The 22934-nt window shown below is 43.4% G+C and overlaps 1 protein-coding gene across 1 annotated transcript; it reads left to right on the top strand.

The window, feature by feature from the left end:
* The first annotated feature begins 177 nt into the window (after positions 1-177).
* COG7 (component of oligomeric golgi complex 7) lies at positions 178-22599 on the top strand. The gene is made up of 17 exons (XM_082772365.1): positions 178-410; positions 616-764; positions 1297-1413; positions 1521-1689; positions 3372-3454; positions 4232-4354; positions 6103-6301; positions 8375-8502; positions 8856-9010; positions 10182-10298; positions 10808-10873; positions 12617-12803; positions 14033-14173; positions 14653-14736; positions 16296-16410; positions 19544-19687; positions 21031-22599. The coding sequence occupies exons 1-17, from the start codon at positions 248-250 to the stop codon at positions 21195-21197; spliced, it is 2307 nt and encodes a 768-aa protein (XP_082628491.1). The 5' UTR covers positions 178-247; the 3' UTR covers positions 21198-22599.
* The last annotated feature ends 335 nt before the right edge of the window (positions 22600-22934 follow it).

Below are 22934 nucleotides of genomic sequence, written 5' to 3' on the forward strand. Positions count from 1 at the left end.
AACCGGGGGGGGTCGGGGGGCGGCCACCGGCCCTGCGGGGATGATCGGCGCTGTGGGGGCACCGGGGGGGCTCCCCGTCATCCAGCCCCGGGCAGGCTCCGCCCGGCGGGGGCGGTGCGGGGCGGGCGGTGTCCGCACGGTGCCCGCCCGGTGCCGTACGGCGGCCGGGAGGAGCCGGGGAGCGGTTCCGGGTCCGTGTCCGGGTCCGTGTCGGTCGGCGGGGCCGCGCGGCCCGGTGCCGGTGGCCATGGACATCTCGCGGTTCGCGGCCGCCGACTTCGATGTGAAGAGCTGGGTGAACGCCGCCTTCCGCGCCCAGCAGGACGGCCCCGCGCAGGCGGACGCTCACGCGGCCACGCTGGTGCTGAAGCTGCAGGTCCTGATCCAGGAGGTCAACAACGTGCTGCAGGGTACGGCACGGCACGGCCGGGGGTCTCAAGCCCTGAGGAAGCGCAGGCCTTGGTCTGCTAAACGAGCATCTTAAAGTTCACGTTTAAGTGTCACCTGTACTGAGTTCTGTTATTTGCTTTTTAAGTGTCGCGGCTACTGACATGCGCCCTCTGTCACACAAGGGCTGCTGTGGTCCCCTCACTGTCCCGCTCTGTGCCCCTGCAGAAACGAGCCACCAGGCCCTCCAGAACATGCCGCGGGTCCTCCGGGAGCTGGAGGTCCTGAAGCAGGAGGCGACCTTCCTGAAGGAGCAGATGGTCCTCGTTAAAGAAGATATCAAGAAATTCGAAGAAGACACGGCTCAGTCCATGCAGGCAGGTTCTCGCCTTCCTTAGCACTCGTCGGTATCACAAAATGCTGACGTTGCTGGGCTTGGTCACGTTCAGCAGCCTGGTGAAGTAAGGATGCACAGCGACACTGTTAGCGTTAGGGCAGAAAGGGGCAGGACGTGGGCTGGTGCAGGCTGTGCTCCTGCACAAAAGCTGGTCCTGTTTAAGTAGCTGTGAGCGAAGGAACGAGCTCTGCAGTCAGAGGAGCTGTCACCTGGCAGGCAGTGCCGATTGTCAAGGTTTCTGCCTGTTGGTAACTGGGGTACGTAGTGTTATCCAGGCCAAGTGGATACTAAAAGTACAGCTTGAGTATTCAAACTAACCTTTTGTTTGATTTTCAAAGTTGTTTTAACACCTCAAGCTTTTTCAGTCAGCTCCTTTCTCTTTGTAACAGACATACTCTTTTTACCCAGTTTTTAAAATCTAAACTAAAAATAACACCCATAATGTAAGTAACTATGGCAGTCCCTTTTTCGATGGGTAATGTTTTTTGTTTTGTTTGTTTGTTTTCCTTCAGGTCCTGGTAGAGATTGACCGAGTGAAATCTAGAATGCAGCTGGCTGCCGAGTCACTTCAGGAGGCAGACAAATGGAGCACGTTAAGTGCAGACATTGAAGAGACTCTTAAAACGCAAGTAGGTACCACGTTGTTCTGTTCGGTCTTTGGGCCTTCAGCTTCCCAGGCAAACTGCATTTAAAAGCAGGTTCTGGAAGTAAGCTCGTTACCTTTTCTTGGTGGCAGGACGTGTCTGCAATTTCGGCCAAGCTAACAAGTATGCAGAGCAGCCTGGCTATGCTTGTGGATACGCCAGATTACTCTGAGAAGTGCGTGCATCTTGAGGCTCTGAAGAACCGACTGGAGGCCATGGCCAGCCCTCAGATTGTTGCTGCTTTTAACTCTCAGTCTGTAGGTCAGTAAGGCTTGGTGTCATTTACTGTCGGTGCAGACTTTATCTGTTTTCAAAAAGTACAATGTTATTTGGGTGTGCAACATGTGTCCTGAAGGCTTTTGTCTCTGTGTTATGTGCTTTCTCTGGTGGAGTTGGATGCGATGAAATGGTATGTACTCTGCACTTGCCTGTGTGTCCAGTGCACCTTTGCAGTCTGGATTAGTTTATCTGCTTATAAAGGTCATGCAGATGTGCGAAATGGAGGTGCTGAGGCAGGGCTGCCCTGCTGGCATAATTTAGTTATGCCATGGATGCCCTCTAAATGGGAAATGCTGCTCAAATTGGCAGAAGGCCTCTGGTTTTGTGTCATCACAGTATTACTGGGCTTATTTGGGAGAATTGAGCGTTATAACCAAGATGGACACTTGTTTGGGAACATTCTGACTCCTTGCTGCCTCTTAAAAGTTGTTTTATAATATTTCTCCTTTATGTAGAAAATGATTTTATATTTTTTCTGAGAACAAAGACTGTTCTTTGTTCTCCTTTCCTCTCCTACTGTCACAGCACTTCTGAAAAATACTTGTTCTGGTTGCTGCCTCTCCTCTACGTCCACATGGAGGTGCTGCTGCAGGTCTGGGGCTGTGGTGTTCCACTGCACAGCACTGCCTGGCGTCCTCACCTGAGTAAAGGCAGGGTGCTGCAGTGTGTGGCTGCAGACAGCCAGAGGAAGAGGAGGAGGGAAAAGCAGTTAGTGTTCATAGCTCCACGTGCCACACTTCTAATGAATGAGACTTAATCCTTTGCAGAGATCTCCTCTCTCCCGTGCTGCTTCTGGCTTTTCCACCAAAGACAGCATTGGTGCAAGAAAGTGGCTGGCAGCAGGTGCACTGGTACAAGGGCCTTTTCTGGGGCATGCTATTCAGAACAATTCAGTTTCAGTGCTGTTTGTATTGTCTTTGTAAAGTCTCTCTGGGGCATTTGGGGACATGCTTTTTTCACATTGAAGAGAATTTCTCTCTTTTTTGTGAAGTCGTGTTTGTTCCTGGAGTCCCACGGCTATGAAGATAACACAGCCCCAGCCCCAGAGTTTGTAATCTGTGACTTCCGTAGCTGTAGAGCACTTAAGTAACAGCGTTCTAGTTGGTCTGCCCTCTGGGTCCTGTCTCGTTACTAATTTCTCTAAGCCCAGATGTATTTTGTGGACAGAACTGAAGTCATTACCTGTATGGTACAAAGCAGGCTTCTGAGGAACATGAACTGAGAGGCTGTGTGTAAGAGCTAACCGCGTCATGAGTCGGTCTTGAGGCAGCTAATTTAGGGATCAGTTTGAGGAGTGGTGAAAGCAAAACTGAAGACTTTGTAAGGTATTTTCTTGTTTTGTAGATAGAAGCTTGTTTCTGGAAAATAATGTTTTCCTTCTAGAATGTGTTCTGGCTTTATCTGTCTTAATCCTAGAAGCGTTCGCTGATTCAGAAGTTAAATCCATTCATCATGTCTGCTGTGTGTTCTTGTCTGCGTATGGGTTTTAGACAATTCTGCTTCTATTTGAGAAAATGAGCAAACGGAAGATGAGAGTGTGTCTTTCAGCCATTGTGCATCTTCCCTTAGGAATTCCGTTGCTCAGTTGGGGATATATTTAGTGTAACATCCCTCCCTCTGCTTTGAGACTGAATGTTAACTGACTATTATTTTGTTTTAATTAGATCAGGCAAAAATGTTTGTGAAAGTCTTCACTGAAATTGATCGGATGCCTCAGCTTCTTGCTTATTATTATAAATGTCACAAAGTAAGTATTTTGATAATATTTTAATGTGGAGGAGTGAATATTTGAATTCTTGCTTGGTTTAGGCCATAGGTGGCGCTACTACACCGCAGATGTGCTTCTGTTCCAAGAAGAATGGAACCTCTTCTTTGCCCGTCTCTGACTTTTCTTCCTGGCTCTTAACAGCTTTGGTTACTCCTCATGTTTTGAGAGTAATTCTCCATTGAGGGCTTTGTGTTCCTTTTCAAAATAGACATAGGATATGTGTGTTCTGCTTGAGTTATCTCTGTGCCTTGTAGTTGTTCTTGTTTTGCTTTTCTTGGATGTGGCTATGTCAGCAATAACTTTATTGCTGCAGTTTGCCAGCTGCTGACTTCTGTAAACTCTTTTCAGGTAAGATTAAAAGTTGGAATTCCAGACAGTTCTGTAGCCATAACCTGATCCTCAACAGTTCTCTCATGACTGTGACTTTTGAGGATTAAGTTCAAGGCTAGGGCTTGCCAAGTATTTCAACTATTATGTGGGGATATCAGTTACAGTCTCATTTTATGAGTCAAATACCAACGTTAATTAAAACTTTGAATCAACTAAGAATCCTCTAGCTTCATGCTGAAAGTTGTTTCCTTTTGGTGGTGCTGAATTATCGAAAAGTGTTACGTTGAAATCAGGAGAGGAGAGTCGGGATGGGCATTGTATTTTAGCACAAGTGCATTGCGTGCAAAGTTCTTGGTTCAAAATAACAAGATGGAGCTGTGTGAGCTGTCAGTTCTCCTCTCAGGACGGTTCTCCTTACCCCTGCAGGTGCAGCTGGTGGCCGTGTGGCAGGATCTTTGCCAAAGTGACTTAAGCTTAAATCGCCAATTGACTGAACTGTATGACACACTCCTGGGGACCTGGCACGCGCAACTTCAGTGGGCAACACAGGTGCAGTCACTGCTTAGTACCGGTGCAGCATGCGGGAGAGGACAAGAGTGAGCACGCTCCCAATTCTCATAAAGCTCAGAGCGTTTTCCTGGGGCTCGATCTGAGTTACGCTCTGTGTCCTGTCAGTGCAAGGCAGGGCTTGCAGCTTTCAGTTTCTTGTCTAACTTGCAGACAAGATTTGATTTCTGGTGTTACACCGAGAGCAAGGTTGCTGTGTTATTGACGTTAAAGCTGTTCTATCACTTTCATCTATATCTTAAGTTAAATTGAATTTGCTGGTGTTGCAAATGTGTTCTGTTGCAAGACATTTGAAATGCCTGCATTGATTTATCGCTTGGCGTGGAGGAGGCCCTCAAGGTCATATTGGACTGACTCATGTCACTCAGCGTGGGGTATCTGGGGGCTTTCTGCTGTCGCCCCTTGAAGTCTGTGTGCTTGTTTTTCCTGCGAAGAATGATGTGGGATCCAAAAAGTTACTGTCCTTCTTTAGTGAAATGAAGTAAGTTGGTATTGTTACGCCTGTAAGAGTTTTTCATCCATGAAGGGTATGAGATTGTTATCTTCGTGTAATGAAGCCTGGTCCAGGTGCTAGGCCTTGTCCTGCAAAGGAGCTCAGTGTTATTTTGAAGTGTATTTTTTCTGCCTAATGATTTGATGTGAATTACAGGTCAGATGTCACCTTGCATTTTAGCAGATATTTTTTAAACTAGGGATCGAAAGAGAGAAATGGCACATGGGAGAAAGTTTGTGTCCCTTACTCTGTGTTCGTTTCTGCTTTCTGAAGAACTGTTGGGCCTTTTTCACACTTCTCAGTACCTCCGGCAACCTTGCTGCAGCAGACTAGTGGTGATCCCAGCTTTCAGAGCAACTGAGAGAGAATAGCTGATGAGAGTCAAGATAAAAGGCTGTAATGCATGTTACACTTGTAGAGTTGAGGTTGGTGGATGTAAATAAATAAAGTTCCCAGCCGATTACAGTCTTTCTAGCCTTTCCAGTGCTGACTTCTTATCTGACCACTAAATTGGCTCATGATATAGTACTATTGCTTCATAGCTTACCCATGTGTGTATTTTTTTCCCCAAACACCTGTGTAAACCGAGTGCACTGTTTTCAAATACCATTTTCTGCCAGCTGGATATTCCAGTGACTGCAGTGCCTGTGTTCTGCTGAATTCAGTTTTTGACCTATCTTTATTTTTTTCAGCTTCTGCATTCGAAGTGCGGTTTCAGTGCAGTATCTGTAGACCTAGGCTTTGGTAACAGGGCTGACCTACGTGCTAGATCAGCGAGGTTCTTGTAGTCTTAGCAGACCTTTTTTCTGTGCAGGGCATGGAGAAGTCCAGCTCGGCTGCTCCTTGCTTCTCTTTCGGCTCTTTACTCCCTGGTCGTGGCTGCCTCTCTGCTGACAGCATTTGCAAACCCATCTGTTCTGCCTCTTCTGTCCCTGTTTCAGGAGCCCAGGTCTTTGTGGCAAGGGCATAAATAAGGGAGACTACCTTGGCCGTGACTGCCACGGGAAGCGGAGTGCTGCTCGTGCAAAGGCTGCTTCTGCTGGGCGGGCAGCAGCACGTGTTGGGGGGGAAGGTGCCAGCCGCTCAGCTGTCAGAACCCACGCGGTTTGTCGGTGTCTGCTGAGACAGTGACGTGTGGTTTGTACATCGTGGGGCTCTGTCTCGAAGCTATCTGCTGCTTCCTGCTGTGTTCCTGTGAGATAACGTGCTTTTGCTAATAGCTTTTCTGTTACCACAGGTTTTCAAGAAACCCCATGAAATTGTGACTGTGTTGTTGATTCAGACTCTGGGAGCATTGGTGCCTTCCATCCCTGTCTGCCTCGGCACTGCCATGGAAAGAACAGGCCAAGAAACCAAGCTCAATAAGCTGCTGGAGCTCTATGATGCCACCATCCACTTTGCAAAAGGGCTGGAAGTAGCCATGCTGCCAAACCTGAGTAGGTTCTTGCACCAAGTTAACGCCTGTTGACACCTCTGTACAGTTCCGTTCTGAGATTTTGTTTAGTTTTACGTGGAAAGAGGCATTACCTCTTCTACAGCATTTACCCCTTACGTGGCATTTATATCTTTGTGTGTGTGTGTACACATCTGACACTGAACGTATTGACATGATACTGAATGAGTCTACTGTAGTAGACCTATTCTGAGCATGCTTGCTGCCTTGAATAAATAATTTAATGCTTTTCCTTTTACAAGCATCAGTATTTCATCTACCTAACAGATGAGGAAATGTCTGTAGGGAAGCTATCTGTGAAACATATTGTGAAAGATCACAAAGAATAAAAGTTGAGGAGTTTCCTGGAATTAAGTAACACCTTAATAAACAAGAGAGAACCTGTTAGAAAGCTACTTCCATTGGATTTTTAAATTTAATTTGCAGTTTTTATGTTGATACTGGATTATGGTTTAATTAATTGATAGTGCCGGACCAAATATTATTCTGAATGGTTTGTAGCTTATTCCTTAGCAGCATCCTTGGCATTTGATTCAAAATCTGACCTATGTTTTCCTTATCCTGTGATGTTTGTCATCTCGTTTTGGTCATGATTTGGTGAATAATTCCAATGAACCGCAAAGTGGTGAGGTGCTGTGTTTACATAGGTTTATACCTGACCTGAAGTGTAGACTATTTATAGTCTTATATTAATCTGTTGGGGCTACTTCAAAAACTAGGTATGGGAAAATCCTAAATTAAAGCTAATGGAGCATTTCTAATACTGTGTTTCCTGTTTTGCTTCATCGTAACATTGTCTTGAGCTACTTAAACCCAGATTCTTACTTGATCACGTAAATTACGATTACTGGGCAATTTCAGGGGACACGACTGTCATTCTGTCTGTTTTTATTGCTTTCATGATTGTGTACTCTTGTCAGTCATTTTCTATTTTTGGCTTGGCTTAATTTGTGGGTCATATTAGAAAAGATTAAAAAAATTGAAATAATGATGTCAAGGTCTAAAAGATGATGGAATGGGGAGACAACCGCTTAACTGTTTCACCGGAGTATTTACAAAAGAAAAAAAAAAAAAGGTTGTGTTCTGTATTTCCATCTCTTGTGCCGCAGGATGAGGTGTTTAGGACAGAAGTATCTCAAGAATGGAGAGGCCAGGTGACTCAGCAGAACAGGGTCAAACCAGTTCCTACTCGATGTGTGTGTGACGGGAGGGTTCAGTTATGAGTCATAGCACAATTCAGGTCGGAAGGGACCTCTGGAGATGATCTAGTCCAATCTCCTGCTCGAATCAAGGTCCGCTAGCAGCTCAAACCATGTAACTCAGGTTACTGTCCAGACTGATCCTGAGAGTGGAGCGTGGATACTACTTTGGACAACCTGCTCCATGGATCGCCTGTCTATAGGGTGTAAAAGTTTTTGGTTATAACCAGGATTTAAAGTAGTTCTGGTTTGGTACTAGTTGGTGTTTGTTAAAGCTTCCAGTTAACACCTAGTGTCCTGATTTGAGAAACAATCATTTTTGACCTGTTTTTTGTTGGAACAGGTAGCTGCACCAAACCCAACAGAATGTCACTGGGATGCTAAGTTCAGGGTTCCCATTCAGCTCTGGTTGGTGAACACCATGAAGTGGTAGTCTTAAGTGAATCAAGTTACTGTCAAATTATTTCAAGTATGAAACAGGCTTTCTGGTAAATGAGAATTGCCCCTGGTTTGAATTGTGGCAGCAATGTGTTTCACTTCTCAAACGGTTTCAATACTTAGCTTCTACTGCAAATTGAAATGTTTAATAGATTGTTGTCACACAGCCTGTTTTGGAGCAGTTAGTTATTTTCTTGAGGTACCCGTTGAGGTAGAATATCTTGGTTTTAAGAAGCAGGTAGAGATATTAACCTATTTAAAAATAAATAAATCTATGTAGTTGAGACTTAGAGCTGTTGTGCAACATCGCAAGCCTACATAGAGCGTGCTCTAATTGAAGAACTCATGCATCTTGCTTGGAATAAAGTTTATAGTATCACATGCATTTACTTGTAGACTAAACATCTGATTCTTTGTAGAGGAGCAGAACCTGGTAAAAGTGATGGAACTAGCAGAAGCCGTGTATGATCCGTACAAACCCTATCAGCTCAAGTACGGAGACCTGGAAGAAGAGAATCTCCTCATTCAGATCAGTGCAGTGCCCTTGGTAATTCAGCAGCCTTTGTTCATCTATGCGGGGAGAGGCTTAAAACTTCTACTAAATACGAGGGTCTTTGTGAGGGTTACTGCTCTCTTTCCTCCTGTACAGTTTTGGTACTATTTTCTGTTTGCTGTATGTTTAGATACGGTTGAGTAAATTTTGCTCAAGAAATAAAGTTCAACATCCCTCTCAGGTCATAGATAACTCCTTTCTTCTGCTCTTTCACCCAGTAGCAGGCACTGTGTAGATCTGTGAAGAAAAACTTTACTAAATATTGTCAGCCAAGAGACAGCCGCAGGTTCCATAGTATTTATAGAGTTAGTTTCAACCTTTTTTTTTTTACTGTTATTGTTATTTAGGAGCATTGGGAAGTAATTGACTGTGTCCAGGAACTGAACCATTCAGTCAACAAACTCTTCATTCTGGCTTCTGGAGCCATCGACAACTGCGTTAAGCTCACCGATGGACTGGGAGTATGTGGGCTCCTTAAGGCCCTGAAAGCTCTCTTCACAAAGTAAGGTGCTTTTATTTGCACTACTGTGTATAACCTAAGGGAGTAGGAAGTATTCAGCTTGTGGCCAAGGACTTTGTAGTTTATGAAAAATGATTGAGCGCTGGAAGTATCTATAAACTTAATGTGAATCACCTGGCATCCCCTTCTACCACTTCTGTGATTCAGGCAGTCACTGTTTCTTAGTGGAAAAATGGAAGATTTTATAGCTAACGGGAAGACTTCCCTCAACCATTTCCCATTCTGGTTGGGCTGAATTTTCATTTTATTAAATACTTTTGGAAGGAGAAATGCTTCCACAAACAAAATATGACAAAAGCAGATCAGGCTGATGAAAGTAGAACTAGTGGGGAAATACATACTTACTGAGACAAGCAACCTCATATTCAGAATCTGCTTGTAAGTGTAAGATACCCTAATGAGTGAGGTCCGCTCTAAGTTCTTGCTTTAAAATGTCATTGACAGACTTAAATGGTATTCCAGTACTGTTAACTTCCTTATTCTTTCCTGATATTGAAAGCACTGTTCATGAGCTCTTACCTCACTGTCCTGTGAGGAAGAGGAAAGAGAAAAGCACCCTTCCCTGATCTCATCTTCTTTATGGGCAATTACATAGTGTGCGTGCCTCCAGCTTATGGGCATCGTTTAGAAAAGAAAATAAGACTGGGGGGGGGACAAAACAAAATGTTCTCCTCTTAAACTCATTCTCATCTGGGGAGTAGCTGAGAAAACAAATTCATGAGATTGTTGTCACTGTGTTCCTGGAATAAGGGCCAAGTGATGGTGGAGTAGCAGTAGCTTTATAAGCTTTGTCTGGTCTCTCCTAGGAGACGTGATCAGTGCAATGCTAACAAAAATATCTTACTCATACCTTATCATAAGAGTGAAAAGTTCCTAGTAACCCATATGCAGCAAATTGAAGGAGCAAACACATGAGCCGAGTTTCTCCCTGACTTCTAGTGTAGGCTTGGGAGGACAGTGCCTGATCAGTTCTTCACATGCATGCGCTTGGGCTGGAACAACAGTGTCTCTTGTGAACTCTTCTTCTAATATTTTTAGTTCTTACTTGGCCATTGCAGAAGGCTTAATGAGCAGATCAGAGGACATGCAGTAAGTTGCTCTCCAGTCTGTTGTCTTACACTAGTGCTTGTCTTTTCTCCATTTGCCATTGCAGGTATACTTCTGACTTTACAAACACATTGCAGTCTATACGAAAGAAATGTAAACTGGATGATATCCCATCAGATTCCCTTTTCCAGGAAGACTGGACGGCATTCCAAAACTCTGTTCGGTAAACGGCATTTTTTGCCTGGCCCAGCACTGATTTTTGTAACAAAGTTGGAAGGGAATTACTTGGGGTCATTTTACACAAGTTCTTAGCACAGAATGCAGGGCTATGTCCACTTTGCTGTAGTGTTGCTGGGAGTGTTAGTATTAGTGACGGGGTTTCAGATTGCTGCTGGCACAATAAGTGCAATGTGGCCCCCCACCCTGTCTGGAGCAAGACTACGTGTCATATCACTTGAAATAGCAGCAGCTCTTAGAATGGTTCCCAGTGACAATGAACCAGCATTAGCCATGGTGACAGCAAATAGCATGCTGATGAGGGTGTTGGACAGGCTGGTGTTAACAAATGGATGTAGAGTTAATAGCCATAGTACAAGATGTATGCGCTGTGGGCTGTGGTTTGGTTATTGCATTTTTTAACTTATTGACACCTGGCTGAGATGGGTTATCTGGGGATCTGGCATTATCTGCCTAAAATTTTGCAAAATATGTTTTTATCTTGTTGTTTCCCAGAATAATTGCTACTTGTGGTGAGCTCCTTCGTCAGTGTGGAGACTTTGAGCAGCAGCTAGCCAACAGGTAAGCATTACTGGACTGAATACATAAGCTGTCAAGATAGGTACCCAGTCAAAAAAAAAAACAAAAACAACTTTCCAAGGTGCTTTAACTTTGTAGACCACAGATGGAAGAGCAGAGCCACTGCAATTTTTTATCCCATCTTTTGAAACATCAGAGATGGATTGCACACTGTCTCACTCAGTCCTGTGCTCTGAGACAGCCATAAGAATCATTTTTTTCTTGGACAGCTGGCTGGTGTGTCTTGTTCACCTGGCTGGGCATCAAATGGACTGCTACATTGTGGTAAGGAAGGAATTTTCCACCAGATCAAATTGGCAAGATTCTTACCCCCCTTGTGACATGGGACATGAATCATTTGCTGACATGCATTTAGGTGTGCCTTAACTGATCAATTTCTCGTAACTTGAGGAGCCCAAAGCATGGGCAGCATGTAGGTCTTTTGTTGCTTGTGAGCAGTGTAGTGTTCAGTATGTTGAAATTCTTTATTCTGACTCAAGTGGCTGTATTTGGTGTAAGACATAGCGGCCTGCAGTGCCCACGAGGCTGGGATTGTTCCACATTTTCCAGACTTACTGAGAGCCCAGTCAGCGTAGTATTTATGCAGTCTTCTACTTGCACAGTAGAAGTGAGAGCTGGCTGTAATTAGCATCTTCCACCAATGATACTCTATCCCAGCGTTGACACTCAAAAGCCGTTAGAAGTTATTGAACTGTTCAAAACTTGCATCTGGTTTTCAATTTCTTCTCTCTTCTGTGTCCCAGAAGAATTAGCCTTGTATTGAAAAATACGTGTATAAAATATATATTACGCGTGTGTGTGAATATCTATTCATACATGTATATATATATGTGTGTGTGTGTGTGAACAGAATGTGTGAATATATGCATGCGTACCTAACTGCCACAGGTAAGCCACGAGGCAGTCGGCAGTACCCTGGGTACAGTTTTACAGGTGCAGTAAGCTGATCTACAAGGTGAATTGGACCAGTTGCATGATACGACCAACAAGTAACCTTGTTCAAAGAGGAATGCTTTTCAATTAGGCTGGCAGACAAGTGTGAGTCTGTTCTGTCAAACACCACAGTGCAAAGGGTAAAGGAACTTGGGGAAGAGTAGCATGGCCTCTGCTCTTCAGCTGTTCACAAACACACCCTAAACTACCTAGTGATCAGACCAGACAAAGATTTATGCCCCATATTTACTGTTTCTGAGACCCCAAGGGCAATGGTAACTAATTTGTAGCAGGTTTAATTGCTGTGACAAAGGGAGGGAGTGCACTCTTATAGCTCTACTCTTCCCTTCTGGAAACTGTGAGAACCTCATCTCAAAGCATTTCTACCAGTATCTAGAACTGTATGGTCTCTTTGCAGTGTTTTTGCTACCAGTTGGTTCTTAGAATTTGATGTGACTGCTTTGTCATAAAGATTTTTTTCTCTCTGTGGAGGGCTCACTGGGCATTGTGGTTCCAGGTTGCTCAGTAGGAAGCTGCAGAGCGATCTGTGATGCTGCCCTCCAGCTCTGGGAGGGAAGGTGTGCAGCTGAACCAGCCATCGCCTCGCAGGGCAGAACAATAATCACAGGCTGTGCCAGCAGGGTGATGGAGCCAGAGGCCCCAGTAGCTCTGAGTGCTATTTTTTCTCTCACTTACCTTGAGATGCTGCCATGGGTTGTCTTTGGAGCAACAGGAGGACAACAGGACTGATTTTGGAGAATTTTGTTGGTGACTTTTTACACTTGTTTTCAGGATTTTGTCAACTGCTGGGAAGTATCTCTCGGACTCCTACAGCCCTTGTAGTTTTTCTGGCTTTCAGGATGCCAGTTCTACAGAAAAGAAGAGCTCTGTAAAGAATCCCTGGCAGGAATACAATTACCTTTTGAAGGAGAATCCATCCGAGTATGCCAGCCTTATGGAAACACTTTACACCCTGAAGGTAGCTTTGGAGCGTTGGAGAACCTGCCTTTATATCAGGCTGCTGTTAGGCCTGTATTTGGTAGATGAGGCCTGGATTCCCCCTGCAGTGCAACTACATTTCACCCCTTTTGAGGGGCTATGCTCTGACACCAGTCTGCTGAGAGAGAAAATGTCCAAACGTGAAGCCTGGGCTCATTTCATCTCTTTGCCAGGTCACGTCTGTTCTGTGAACATGCCCCTGTAAATTCACTTGGGGGCGATTCTGTCACAGAAAGCATTGGGGTGATAGTGCTGAAGCCATCTCAAATTTTGGGCTTCACATACTGGCTTCTCAAGACTTTATTTGCTAGTTATACTTCACTGCTATATCCATTTTGAAATGTAATTCTGCAAGATCATTCAAGCATGCATCTGTGAACAGGGTAGAATGACTCTAGTTATCTTCTTGTGGATCTAAGTTATGTTTGCCGTCATCAGTCACTTATAATAGTGAAGTCGAGGTTATGAATTCTGTCTCTTATTTCCTCAAAATGTTTTGATTTCTTTTGTACTTGATTTACCTGCAACGTATGCAGCTCTGCCATAAGTATGTTGACTTTAAATCTTTGCTAAACAGTCAAGTTTCATATGTACTCTTCATGTAAAACTCTTAGCTCAATTCCATGCAGGAAATTACTTGCACCATTTGAGTAAATGGTCATACTCATAATTCTTTTATTGCAGACAATTAAATTATATTTTCTAAAGTTTCTTTTAGAGTTTACCTGGCAGAATATAATACACTTTCTGTGTTTCTGCCCTCTCTGCCCAAATAAGGTAGGAAAATTGGAGGGAACTGGATTGTAGTTTAGTTATTTTCATCTCTACTAGGGAAGGTGTAGAACAGACGTAGTGCAACGTGAAGCTTTGTACCTGTTCCAGAGGCATTCTGATCAGGTGCATATTATAATGACAGTTTTGCCATTTTCTCTGCAAATTTCTCACTATTTGGCCTCAACTAGTACCTCACATGGCCAGAACATGATGCTGATTCTTTGTTAAACATTTCAGGCAGCAGTGCTCAGTTTCTGTCTCAAAAAACTAGCTGGAATAGGGCATCCCAAAGGAAGCAGGCTGTGCTATGGCAGAGGAAAGCTATTTTGTATTAGGATGGCCTAATAAAGACCTCTTTAAGAATGTTAACATAGCTTTTCTGTGGTCAGTTTAATGTCATCTGTATGTAAACATTTTCCTTTGTGTGTGCGTTAGGAAAAAGGTACAAGTAACCACAACCTGTTGTCCTCATCTCGATCTGCCCTGAGCCGCCTCAACCAGCTGGCACACCACCTGGCTTTTGATTCTGTTTTTCTTCGCATCAAACAACAACTCTTACTTGTTTCAAAGATGGAGGTGAGTAATGGGTACATTCATCTGATCTGAACCTGCAAGGTTTACCCGTGGGATACCTTAGGGTGGAGTACAGCTCAGTGTTGCTTACCTTTCTCCTTTTCGGAAAATTTCCCTATGGTATCACCTTTCTTCCTTGAATTGTGCTCAGTGGAAAAGTTTGCTTCCCTTCCTCCACAGCATTTGCAGCAGACAGCTATGTTTGGAAGCTGTGATGTTTGTTTGAGATGATGCTTTTCTAACCTGTGAGAGCAAGTATTTCCCATAGGGATCTATGTAAAAAGGATGTGTATATTTTGGGGATGAAAGAGGACAAGGGAAGCGGTTTTCTCACCATCTGTCCTCTGTATGCTAGAGAAGCCTTTGGTATTCTTAGCTTGTGTTGTCGGGTGACCCCTTCTCAGAATACTAATGGATGTCATGCTCCAGAAAGTCATAAATAAGATTTGCCTTTCTTTCTTTTTTTTTTGCCCCCCTTACAGGGTTGGAACTCTGGTGGCATTGGTGAGACCCTGACAGAGGACTTGCCAAACTTTAGCCTGACTCCTCTGGAATACATCAGCAATGTAAGAGCGTGCAAAGATAGTCACTAGAAGCTCAGTGCTGGAAACAGCCTGAGCTGTTATCCTTCTAATCCCCATTTGACTTGCTGTTTTCTCTTTCTAATGCAATAACAACGAAACCTTTCTGATATTGAGGTGTCCTGAATGGAAAGGCAGAGTGAGCTGTTCATTCCTCCTGACTGGGTACTCCTCAGTTCTGTGCTGCTGAACATCATTTAAATTCCTCTTCCATTCTCCTTGTTGGTGTTTCAAGTTGCTTTCTTAATACAAAATATAATTTAAGAAGCAATTTTTTTTAATGTTACTGTCATTCTGTACATCACACGGGGAACAGATTTTTCAAGGACAGGCTGCAACCGAAAGCTTTTAATATTTTGTTTTCACTGGTTTATGGCCTATAGAAATGGGTAGTCAGACAACTTGTGGTATAATTTAATCGTGAGTAGTTCTGAATTTAGCTACCTGAGGTCTTTTATGAGGTTTAGAAAGTTCATGGGTAGTGTATCAGGTAAAATTTCAAGGGAAGGTTGCTTTTGAATTTCTAAATAGCTTTCTTATTAAAACAGTTCAGCAAGAGGGACCTGCACATTGGTGAGAGGCTGCATATGCTCACATCACTTTAACTGAAAGTTAAAACTGAGGTGTTCATGGCTGTTACTTGATTCTGTGGGGAATCAAAGGACATTTCTGCCTGTCCAAGGCAAAGAGGAACTTCAGAAAGTTTCAGATAGATAGCATTTGTTTTCATGTCTTTTCGGACATCTTTTGAGATCCACCCTTTATCCAAGTGCTGAGCAATAGGTGGGTCAAGACTGAGTCAAGACTTAGTTTTGGTTAGTCTTGGAATTACTCTACGACATTATGCAGTAAAACTGAAAACTAAGAAGCTAAAATTACAGTTCAGAAACAAATTGATGTGGCATTTATGATGTGTAGAATAGGATGCAAAGTGCTGTGAGCTTGGGAAAATATCTATTAATGACTATGCTCCATAATGGGGATGCACAGTACTCTGAACTGTGCTTGCATCTAAGAATATTCTGTGTGGCTCAAGATCATCACTTTATATACAGTGCAGTATTTGTTGCATGTCTAAAGTTATGTTGCTCATGTGTGTGTGTTTGTGGGCATGCAGCCTGCCTGGGAGTGAGATGTTTCTGTAACTCATTGTTACGTTGTCACTTGAATCCATGTTTCCTCTTCTGTGCTTCTGTTTGGTTCAGTCTCTTAGATTCTGATCAAGAAAAAAAAAATTGCCAGGAACACTGCAGATTATCAAAAATGTGCACAGAGCAACAGTTCTCTGTGCGGTTTTTTCATAATGTGGTTGTTTTAATGACTGGCTCAATTACTTCCTCAGAAAGTATTTCTTGTACAAAGCGTAACGATAAGCAGGAGACTTATCATAACAGAGATTTGTTTCTGAGCTACTGTGGGTTAGTGAGCCGTTGTCCAGCTCAGCTTTCTGCTTTCAGGTGTGGATAGCTGTGGTTGATAGTTCTTTAGCAAAGCACTTGCTTCGCATTTGTTCAGTGACTCAGCTTTTTGTGCTTTTATTCTAGATTGGGCAATATATTATGTCGCTTCCTCTCCACCTTGAACCATTTGTCACTCAAGAGGATTCTTCTTTGGAACTGGCATTGCATGCTGGAAAACTGCCTTATCCCCCAGAACAAGGTAAGGTGAAAACAAAGACCTTGTGTGTCTGGAGGAAAGCTTTCACATTTTGACATTACAAGGGCACGATGCATTATGGTAGCAGAGCTGTTTGAGATGCATTTCCTATTGCCTGTTCATGCTCTTTCTTGCAAGAGTCTCTTGGTATTACCCAGAAGGAGCTTCTAAATAATCAATAAAGCTACTTTTTAGTTTTGTTCAAACAAGAAGCTTTAGCAAAGTCTATTTAAATTCATTGTTCATTAGAACTGTGGATTGGATGCCAGGTGTGAATTTTTACTGTTTCATAGCTGGAGCAGTATCTAATTTCCTAGGTGCTTTCTCACAATCAGCATGAGTATCTGATATGCTTGCTCTTGTTCCTTGAGGATGTTGAGCTACCATTGTCATCGTTTTTGGGGTGCTCGTTCACAGCACAGTTCTGTGATAATGATACTGGATGTTCTACTATCTCTCATTAAGCTCAAAACTAGCATTTAGAGTAGTTTATTGCATTTCATTTAGTCCTTAGGGGACCACCTTTGCTCTGAAAGTGGAGAGGAAGAGGCACAGGTGTACCAAGTCCTTACATGCTACACACAGACCCAGTTATTTTCTGGAGTTACCTGTGTTTAGGCTCATATGAAAACAAGCCATTTTAAACCCACTTGGAGATTAAAAATAAATAAATAACAATTGAGCTCTTTGAGCCTCACATTAAGACCTGCTTTTTAGTGCCTGGTTATTTTTGTTGCCTGTTCTCTGTTTTGGGCATTTTCGTGTATTTCAAGAAATAGGGATGTCAGGATGTGACACCATTTTTGAACTTTGGGTTTACTACTATTGTGGAGAGGGATGAGATTATTGCCTAGCATGGTCTGTTAGTCATATTTTTATATATCACTAGATTGTAGTCTTTTTGCTACAGTCCTGTGCTAAGAACCTGTGTCAAAGTGAAAATCCCAGTGACAAAAGCTTCCCAGAGTCACTGCTTTTCAGAGCAAGAATCTCCTGGGTTTTTGGTGTCCGTCAGTATTGATTTCTATTTGATGACAGTATTACAATGTGCTTGGTTTGTGTTTAGCTGTATTTGTGCACTAGGAGGTGGCAGGGAGGAAATTCCTGTCGACTGATGATCATGTTTGAATAGCTTCTCAGCTGAGCTTTTATAGCTTCTGCTCCTTATCATGTCCACTGCCATCCGCTACAGTTCGTGGTGAGGCATGGACTGCCTCGCAGCTTGCTGGATGGGGGGTCCTGCTCCAGCTTTGCACTCCTACCCTCTCGTTTGTGCTGCTTCCGTGGCAGGGCCAGTTCTAGTCTTCTACTCCACAGAAAAGGAATCACTTTTTAAATTTTATTTATTTATTGGGACAGTTTCTTTCAACAATACGTCAATGAAGAGATTTAAAGCAACTTCCTAAGAATGCTGCAATGCATCAGAGCTGCGCAGGAGTGAGCAGCAAAGAACAGGCGAGGAGGAAGCTTGTGACTTTGTTTAGAAGCAGTGAGTTGTGAGGTTGGCTGACCATCTGTGACTGTGTCACCGCAGTCTTCTCATTGAGGCCCTGGAGTGTGTCCAGAGCAGGGCTACGAAGCTGGTGAGGGGCCTGGGACACAAGTCCTGTGAGGAGCAGCTTTGGGAACTGGGGGGTTTGGTCTGGAGAAGAGGAGGCTCAGGGGGGACCTCATGGCTCTCTGCAACTACCTGAAAGGAAGGTGTGGGGAGCTGGGGGTCAGCCTCTTCTTGCAGATAACTAGTGATAGGACCAGGGGGAATGGCCTCAAGTTGCACCAGGGAGGTTCAGGTTGGAAATGGGGAGACATTTCTTCCTGTTGCTAGAAAAAGGAAGCTGCTGAGCTCCTTTTCCTCAGGAATAAATTATTTGGTCTTACGCAAAGTAGTAATGCTGTTTACTTGTCAACAACTTTTTCCTCTGCCTCTGTTCTCTGTAAATCCAGGAAAAGCTACTGTTATACCCTCTGTGAAATGTTAACCTGTGCTTATCTGTTCCAAAGGTTAGGATCCCATGGTCAGCAACTGGTCTGCAGTCTGTCTTGTTTCAGGACAGGTTCTGCATCTTTGGGAATTGCTTTTCTTAAGGGTCCACCTATGTGTTCTGTCTCTACAGCCAGGATCTTGCTCATAAGAATGCAATTCTGAAATGCTGACCACTTTGTGTAATTTAACGGTTTTAACTCTAGCTGAAAAATCATTAGAGCTCCCCTGCTACTACCAGTGCCACCTGAGCCTTCAGCGATGAGATACTGGGCAGAATGGTTAAAACCCGTGTACTGAGGGAAATGCAGGTGGTGCAGGTGGCTGCGGACACAGCTATGGTGCAGTTGCCTATTCAAGACTTTCTCCTCAGAACCCACTTCAGAAGCCCTGAGGAGTTCTTTCTGGATGTCTTTCATTAATTTCTTGCAGCAAGCTGGGTTTTGGCTCATGTTTGTTCTTCAGATGGCTGTTCTTACCTGTTGTGTCGTTAATCCTCTTGCATTTAGTAGTGGCTGCATAACACTTCCCAGCAGGTTGGCAGCACCCCAGCATTTGCTGTGGTTAATCTCTTTTCAGTGGTGGTTTCCACTGACAGTCAAGGAAGTGTAGACCTTGGTATTTATCATCTTCTCTTGACTTCTGAAAATATGCTTTTTGGTTTAGGTTTTAACATTAATTATTTTGTCATCTTAAAGAATTTACATGTTTAATAGTTCATTAATTTTCAAGATGAAGATGAGCACAGAATGACTCTAAGGCATTGAGGAAAAAAACCTGTGAATCCATGTAATTGCAGTAGTTTGTAAACCAGTCCTCAAAGATGATCCTATAGACCATGCCAGGCAGTGCCTCTGATTCCAGCCTGATCTCCCAGGCTGGTGATCAGGTGGTCAGGTCTTTAGAAATTGTTAATCTGGAGGATTTAGAGAGGGAACTGAAGTGTTCTGGGTCTTGAGCTAAACGTTATTTTACATCACAGAAGATATGTGGCTGCTTTGATTACTACAAAAACAGCTGACAAGATGAATCCTAATCAATACATTAACATCTTCTAGAAGAAACAGTTAACCATTTATGAATTATGTCTTGTTAGAAAACCAGCAAATGAAGGTGAGCGAGACTGCTGACAGCTAATGAGAATTTTTTGTTCAGGAGATGAATTACCTGAGCTGGACAACATGGCTGACTACTGGCTGGGCTCCATCGCCAGAGCTACGATGCAGACTTACTGTGAAGTCATCCTGCAGATACCAGAACTCACAGTACATTCAACAAAGCAGCTTGCCACAGACATTGGTAAGCTCAGTGTACACCTTGTCCTGAAAAGCGTCGCTGTAACACATGGGCTTTTTCATTGCGTTAGTTTTAAAGGAACTGCAACATGGGTTCCTCCTTTAGTCCTCAGCATGATTTTCTGGTAGGTATTCCCGCTTCTTAACTGCTTTGTGCTTCTGACTGTGAAAGTCGGGGCCATTCAGAACTGACAGGATTTCCTTACAAGCCAGTCTTAGCAAGGAAGACACTTGTACGTAATCTTTTCAGGTTTGGCACTGCCCTTTTCCTTCTTATTGGTGCTGTGTACTGCCAGCATATCATGTGTGGGGTATGCAGCATGTTCTGAGTCTGCTGGGAAGTGCTCCAGTAGGTTACAAAGGGAGCACCTGGTTGATTTTCTCCATCCACATAATAGCTGGAATAGGGAAAATGGGCCAAAGGCTTTTAAAAAGTCATTGTGGATCACCTGACCATCATCCTGCATTACAAAACTTATCGTATCAGCTCCTCGGTGAAGGTTAACTTACTGCCCTGCTGCTCTGCATGTGTTAGATGACTAAAGATACTTTCAACATGGAGAAATTTTTGGGAACAAAGTGGAAGATAGTTGGCACGTGTTCACCTCTGCCTTATTCCATGTCATGCAGAGTGACTGAGGGAGGACTGATGGAAGGTGTTGGGACAGGTGACATGTAGAATGTTGAAGAGATGAGTTTTTTCTTATCCTAAACTCATGAAAATGCCACCACCACACAACTGCTACAACTGGTGTTAATGCAAGTTAGCCCTTTTCCCTGCTGTAAGTCATGGGTGCTGATTTCCCCCTGGCCAAGCTTAAAAGTTAAAGATACAGACAACATCTCCTCAGCTGACATGAAAGTATGCTTGAATGCTTGTGAACTCAGCCTTCAATCTTATCTTTTGTGGTATTGCTTAAAAACAAACCACTGGAGTAGCAGCTGGTTGCTTGACGTTCTCCCTGGTTCATCCTTAACTTCCCCAACCAGCTTGGAGCCAGTGAGCTGGAATCCCCTCCCACCTCGTCAGCCGTTCACCTCTGCAGACATTCCCATTTTTGCTGCAAGCTCTTCACATCTGAAAGTGCAGTTGTGATCTGTCGTGTGCGGATACTGAAATGTGGCACAATGTGTCTCAGTCCTCTGAACTCAACAGCTGTCTGAACTAGTGTACAGGAAGCCAAAGGTGTCCGTCAGTCAGCACAGTCCTCTTCCAAATGCACTGCAGTTCTTGGTTTTGAGCTAGCAGTGACAGTTCCGGCTGTCATGGAGAACAACTTGTATTTGGGTGCTGCTTGCACAGTGTCTGTTGTCTGTTCAAATACATGTTTATCCTTAATCTTACAGATTATCTAATAAACGTGATGGATGCCCTTGGCCTTCAGCCGTCAAGAACACTGCAAAATATTGTAACTCTGTTGAAGGCAAAACCAGAGGACTACCGGCAAGCTGCAAAAAGTGTTCCTCGCAGAATGGCCAGCAGCATTGCTGCAATGAGAGGCCTGGAGTGTTAGCTGTAATGTCTCCACTGCTAGATTCAACTCAAGGGCTGAACTGCCTTTTTTTTTTTTTTTTTTTGATTCTGTACAAACTTTGCAAGGACTGGGGAAATGTTTCTGGAAATAAGAGGATTTGTATCTGAATAAGTTTAAACAATTGCCTAATTCTAGGAAAAACTGGTTCCATGGTTCCATTTTTCCATCTTTAGAAACATGGAAAGATGTCCCACAACCAAATTTACCCAAAACTATCTGGATTATCTTGAACAGGCTGAGTGGCACTGACTTCTAAGCAGAAATGTTCTGCTGCCAGCTGGAAGTTCATGCTTCACATCGGCAAGATGACCGGCTTTTTCGTAAGAGTTTAATCAATTCTGAATCTAAAATTAGGGGGTAGGTGCAGCAAAGATCAACTGATTGGAAGCTCTCTTACCTGGTGGCAGTGGTCATTGCTCAAGTTTGTCATTATTCAAAGCCAAGAAGACAGCCTCATCAATTAGTAGAAGAGGCATGATCAAGCTCAGTTCTGAGAATGAAACCAGTCTTGTAGGTTGTTTCTTTTGAGATTAATATGTCCTACTGAAAGCTATGAAGATCGTAAATTTAATGGAAGTTTCATTTTCTTGTAAAATTCATTAAAGCTTGATGTATCTTTGTAAAATGTCTTGTCTAGCCTAAGTACACTTCCAGAACTTCCACAGCTTTTTGTTAATGAGAAAACTGGGCAAAACACAAAGAGGTCCTAAAACTGTAATGCCAGCTGTATAAACTGTGCTCTATAAAACCTTATGTGCAAGCTCTCCTGTTTTGGAGGAGAATAAAATCTTTCTTCCCTGTCTTTATATGCTTCTACCATTTTCTCCTCTTTTCAACACCAGATGCCTTGGGTAAGTAATTTTTTTCCCAGTACGCCTATTTTTGCCTCTTTCCTTAACTTGGTTCAGGTTGCTCTAATCAGTGTTTTGCTTGATCCACAAATCTCTTTGCTGTCTTTGCCAAGGAAAACAGTCCAAAACAGCCTCTGTTTTTTTTTAACAGCTATTGCTTGTTGTCCCAGCATTGCTACGTTTGTGGTGGCCCCTTTTGGGACTCTTCAGTCTGACACATCTCCCCTGGTGACTGTGTGCTTAGCTGCCGTGACTGCCAAATCTGCTGCTTTTTCTCATCAGTCCCCTGCCTGTTTTTGTCACACCAACACCTTTTTTTGTGTGTTCTATAGCACACATGTAACATGCAGATACAGGCTTATTTTTATTAGGTGTGTTTAGGGGGTAAAATCGGGTTCCTTTGCTGCTCTCGTCTGGACTTTGGTCATGTTTTGCTGCCAAAAATTTAGTCTGGGGAGGTGAGGAGAGGAAGGGTATTTTATAAACAGTTTCTGGACTTTGCAAATTTTGGAACCTAAAACGTTTCAGAACAGAAAATTAAAAGAGTTTTCTGCATTTATTTTCTTGGCACTGTTCTCAGTTAGATGGTTATTCTTTTTGTTTGTGAGTATGAAAAGACTATTAAAAAATCCACAAATGAATGGGGAATTTGGTGCTGTATTGAGCTGGGACTTCTCGGGTGCCTTGTTTTGCTGTGACTTGCTCTTGGACACCTCTGTGCCCAGTCCCGTGCAGGGCACAGCCGAGTCTTCCTGTGGCCACACTACTGCAACAGCAAAAAAATGCTGCATACATACGCTTATCTGTGTGTGGCAATCAGTACATTTGGGAAAGAGCTAAACTAGTAAAGAGACTAAGTCAAGTA

This window comes from Aythya marila (assembly GCF_965140915.1).
Source record: "Aythya marila genome assembly, chromosome: 15".
NCBI classification, from domain to species: Eukaryota; Metazoa; Chordata; class Aves; order Anseriformes; family Anatidae; genus Aythya; species Aythya marila.

Coding starts and splice junctions, on each gene's coding strand:
- COG7 (XM_082772365.1), top strand. CDS start 248: ATGGACATCTCGCGGTTCGCGGCCGCCGACTTCGATGTGAAGAGCTGG. Junction 765..1,296: donor ACACGGCTCAGTCCATGCAG/GCAGGTTCTCGC, acceptor GTTTTCCTTCAG/GTCCTGGTAGAGATTGACCG. Junction 1,414..1,520: donor AAGAGACTCTTAAAACGCAA/GTAGGTACCACG, acceptor TCTTGGTGGCAG/GACGTGTCTGCAATTTCGGC.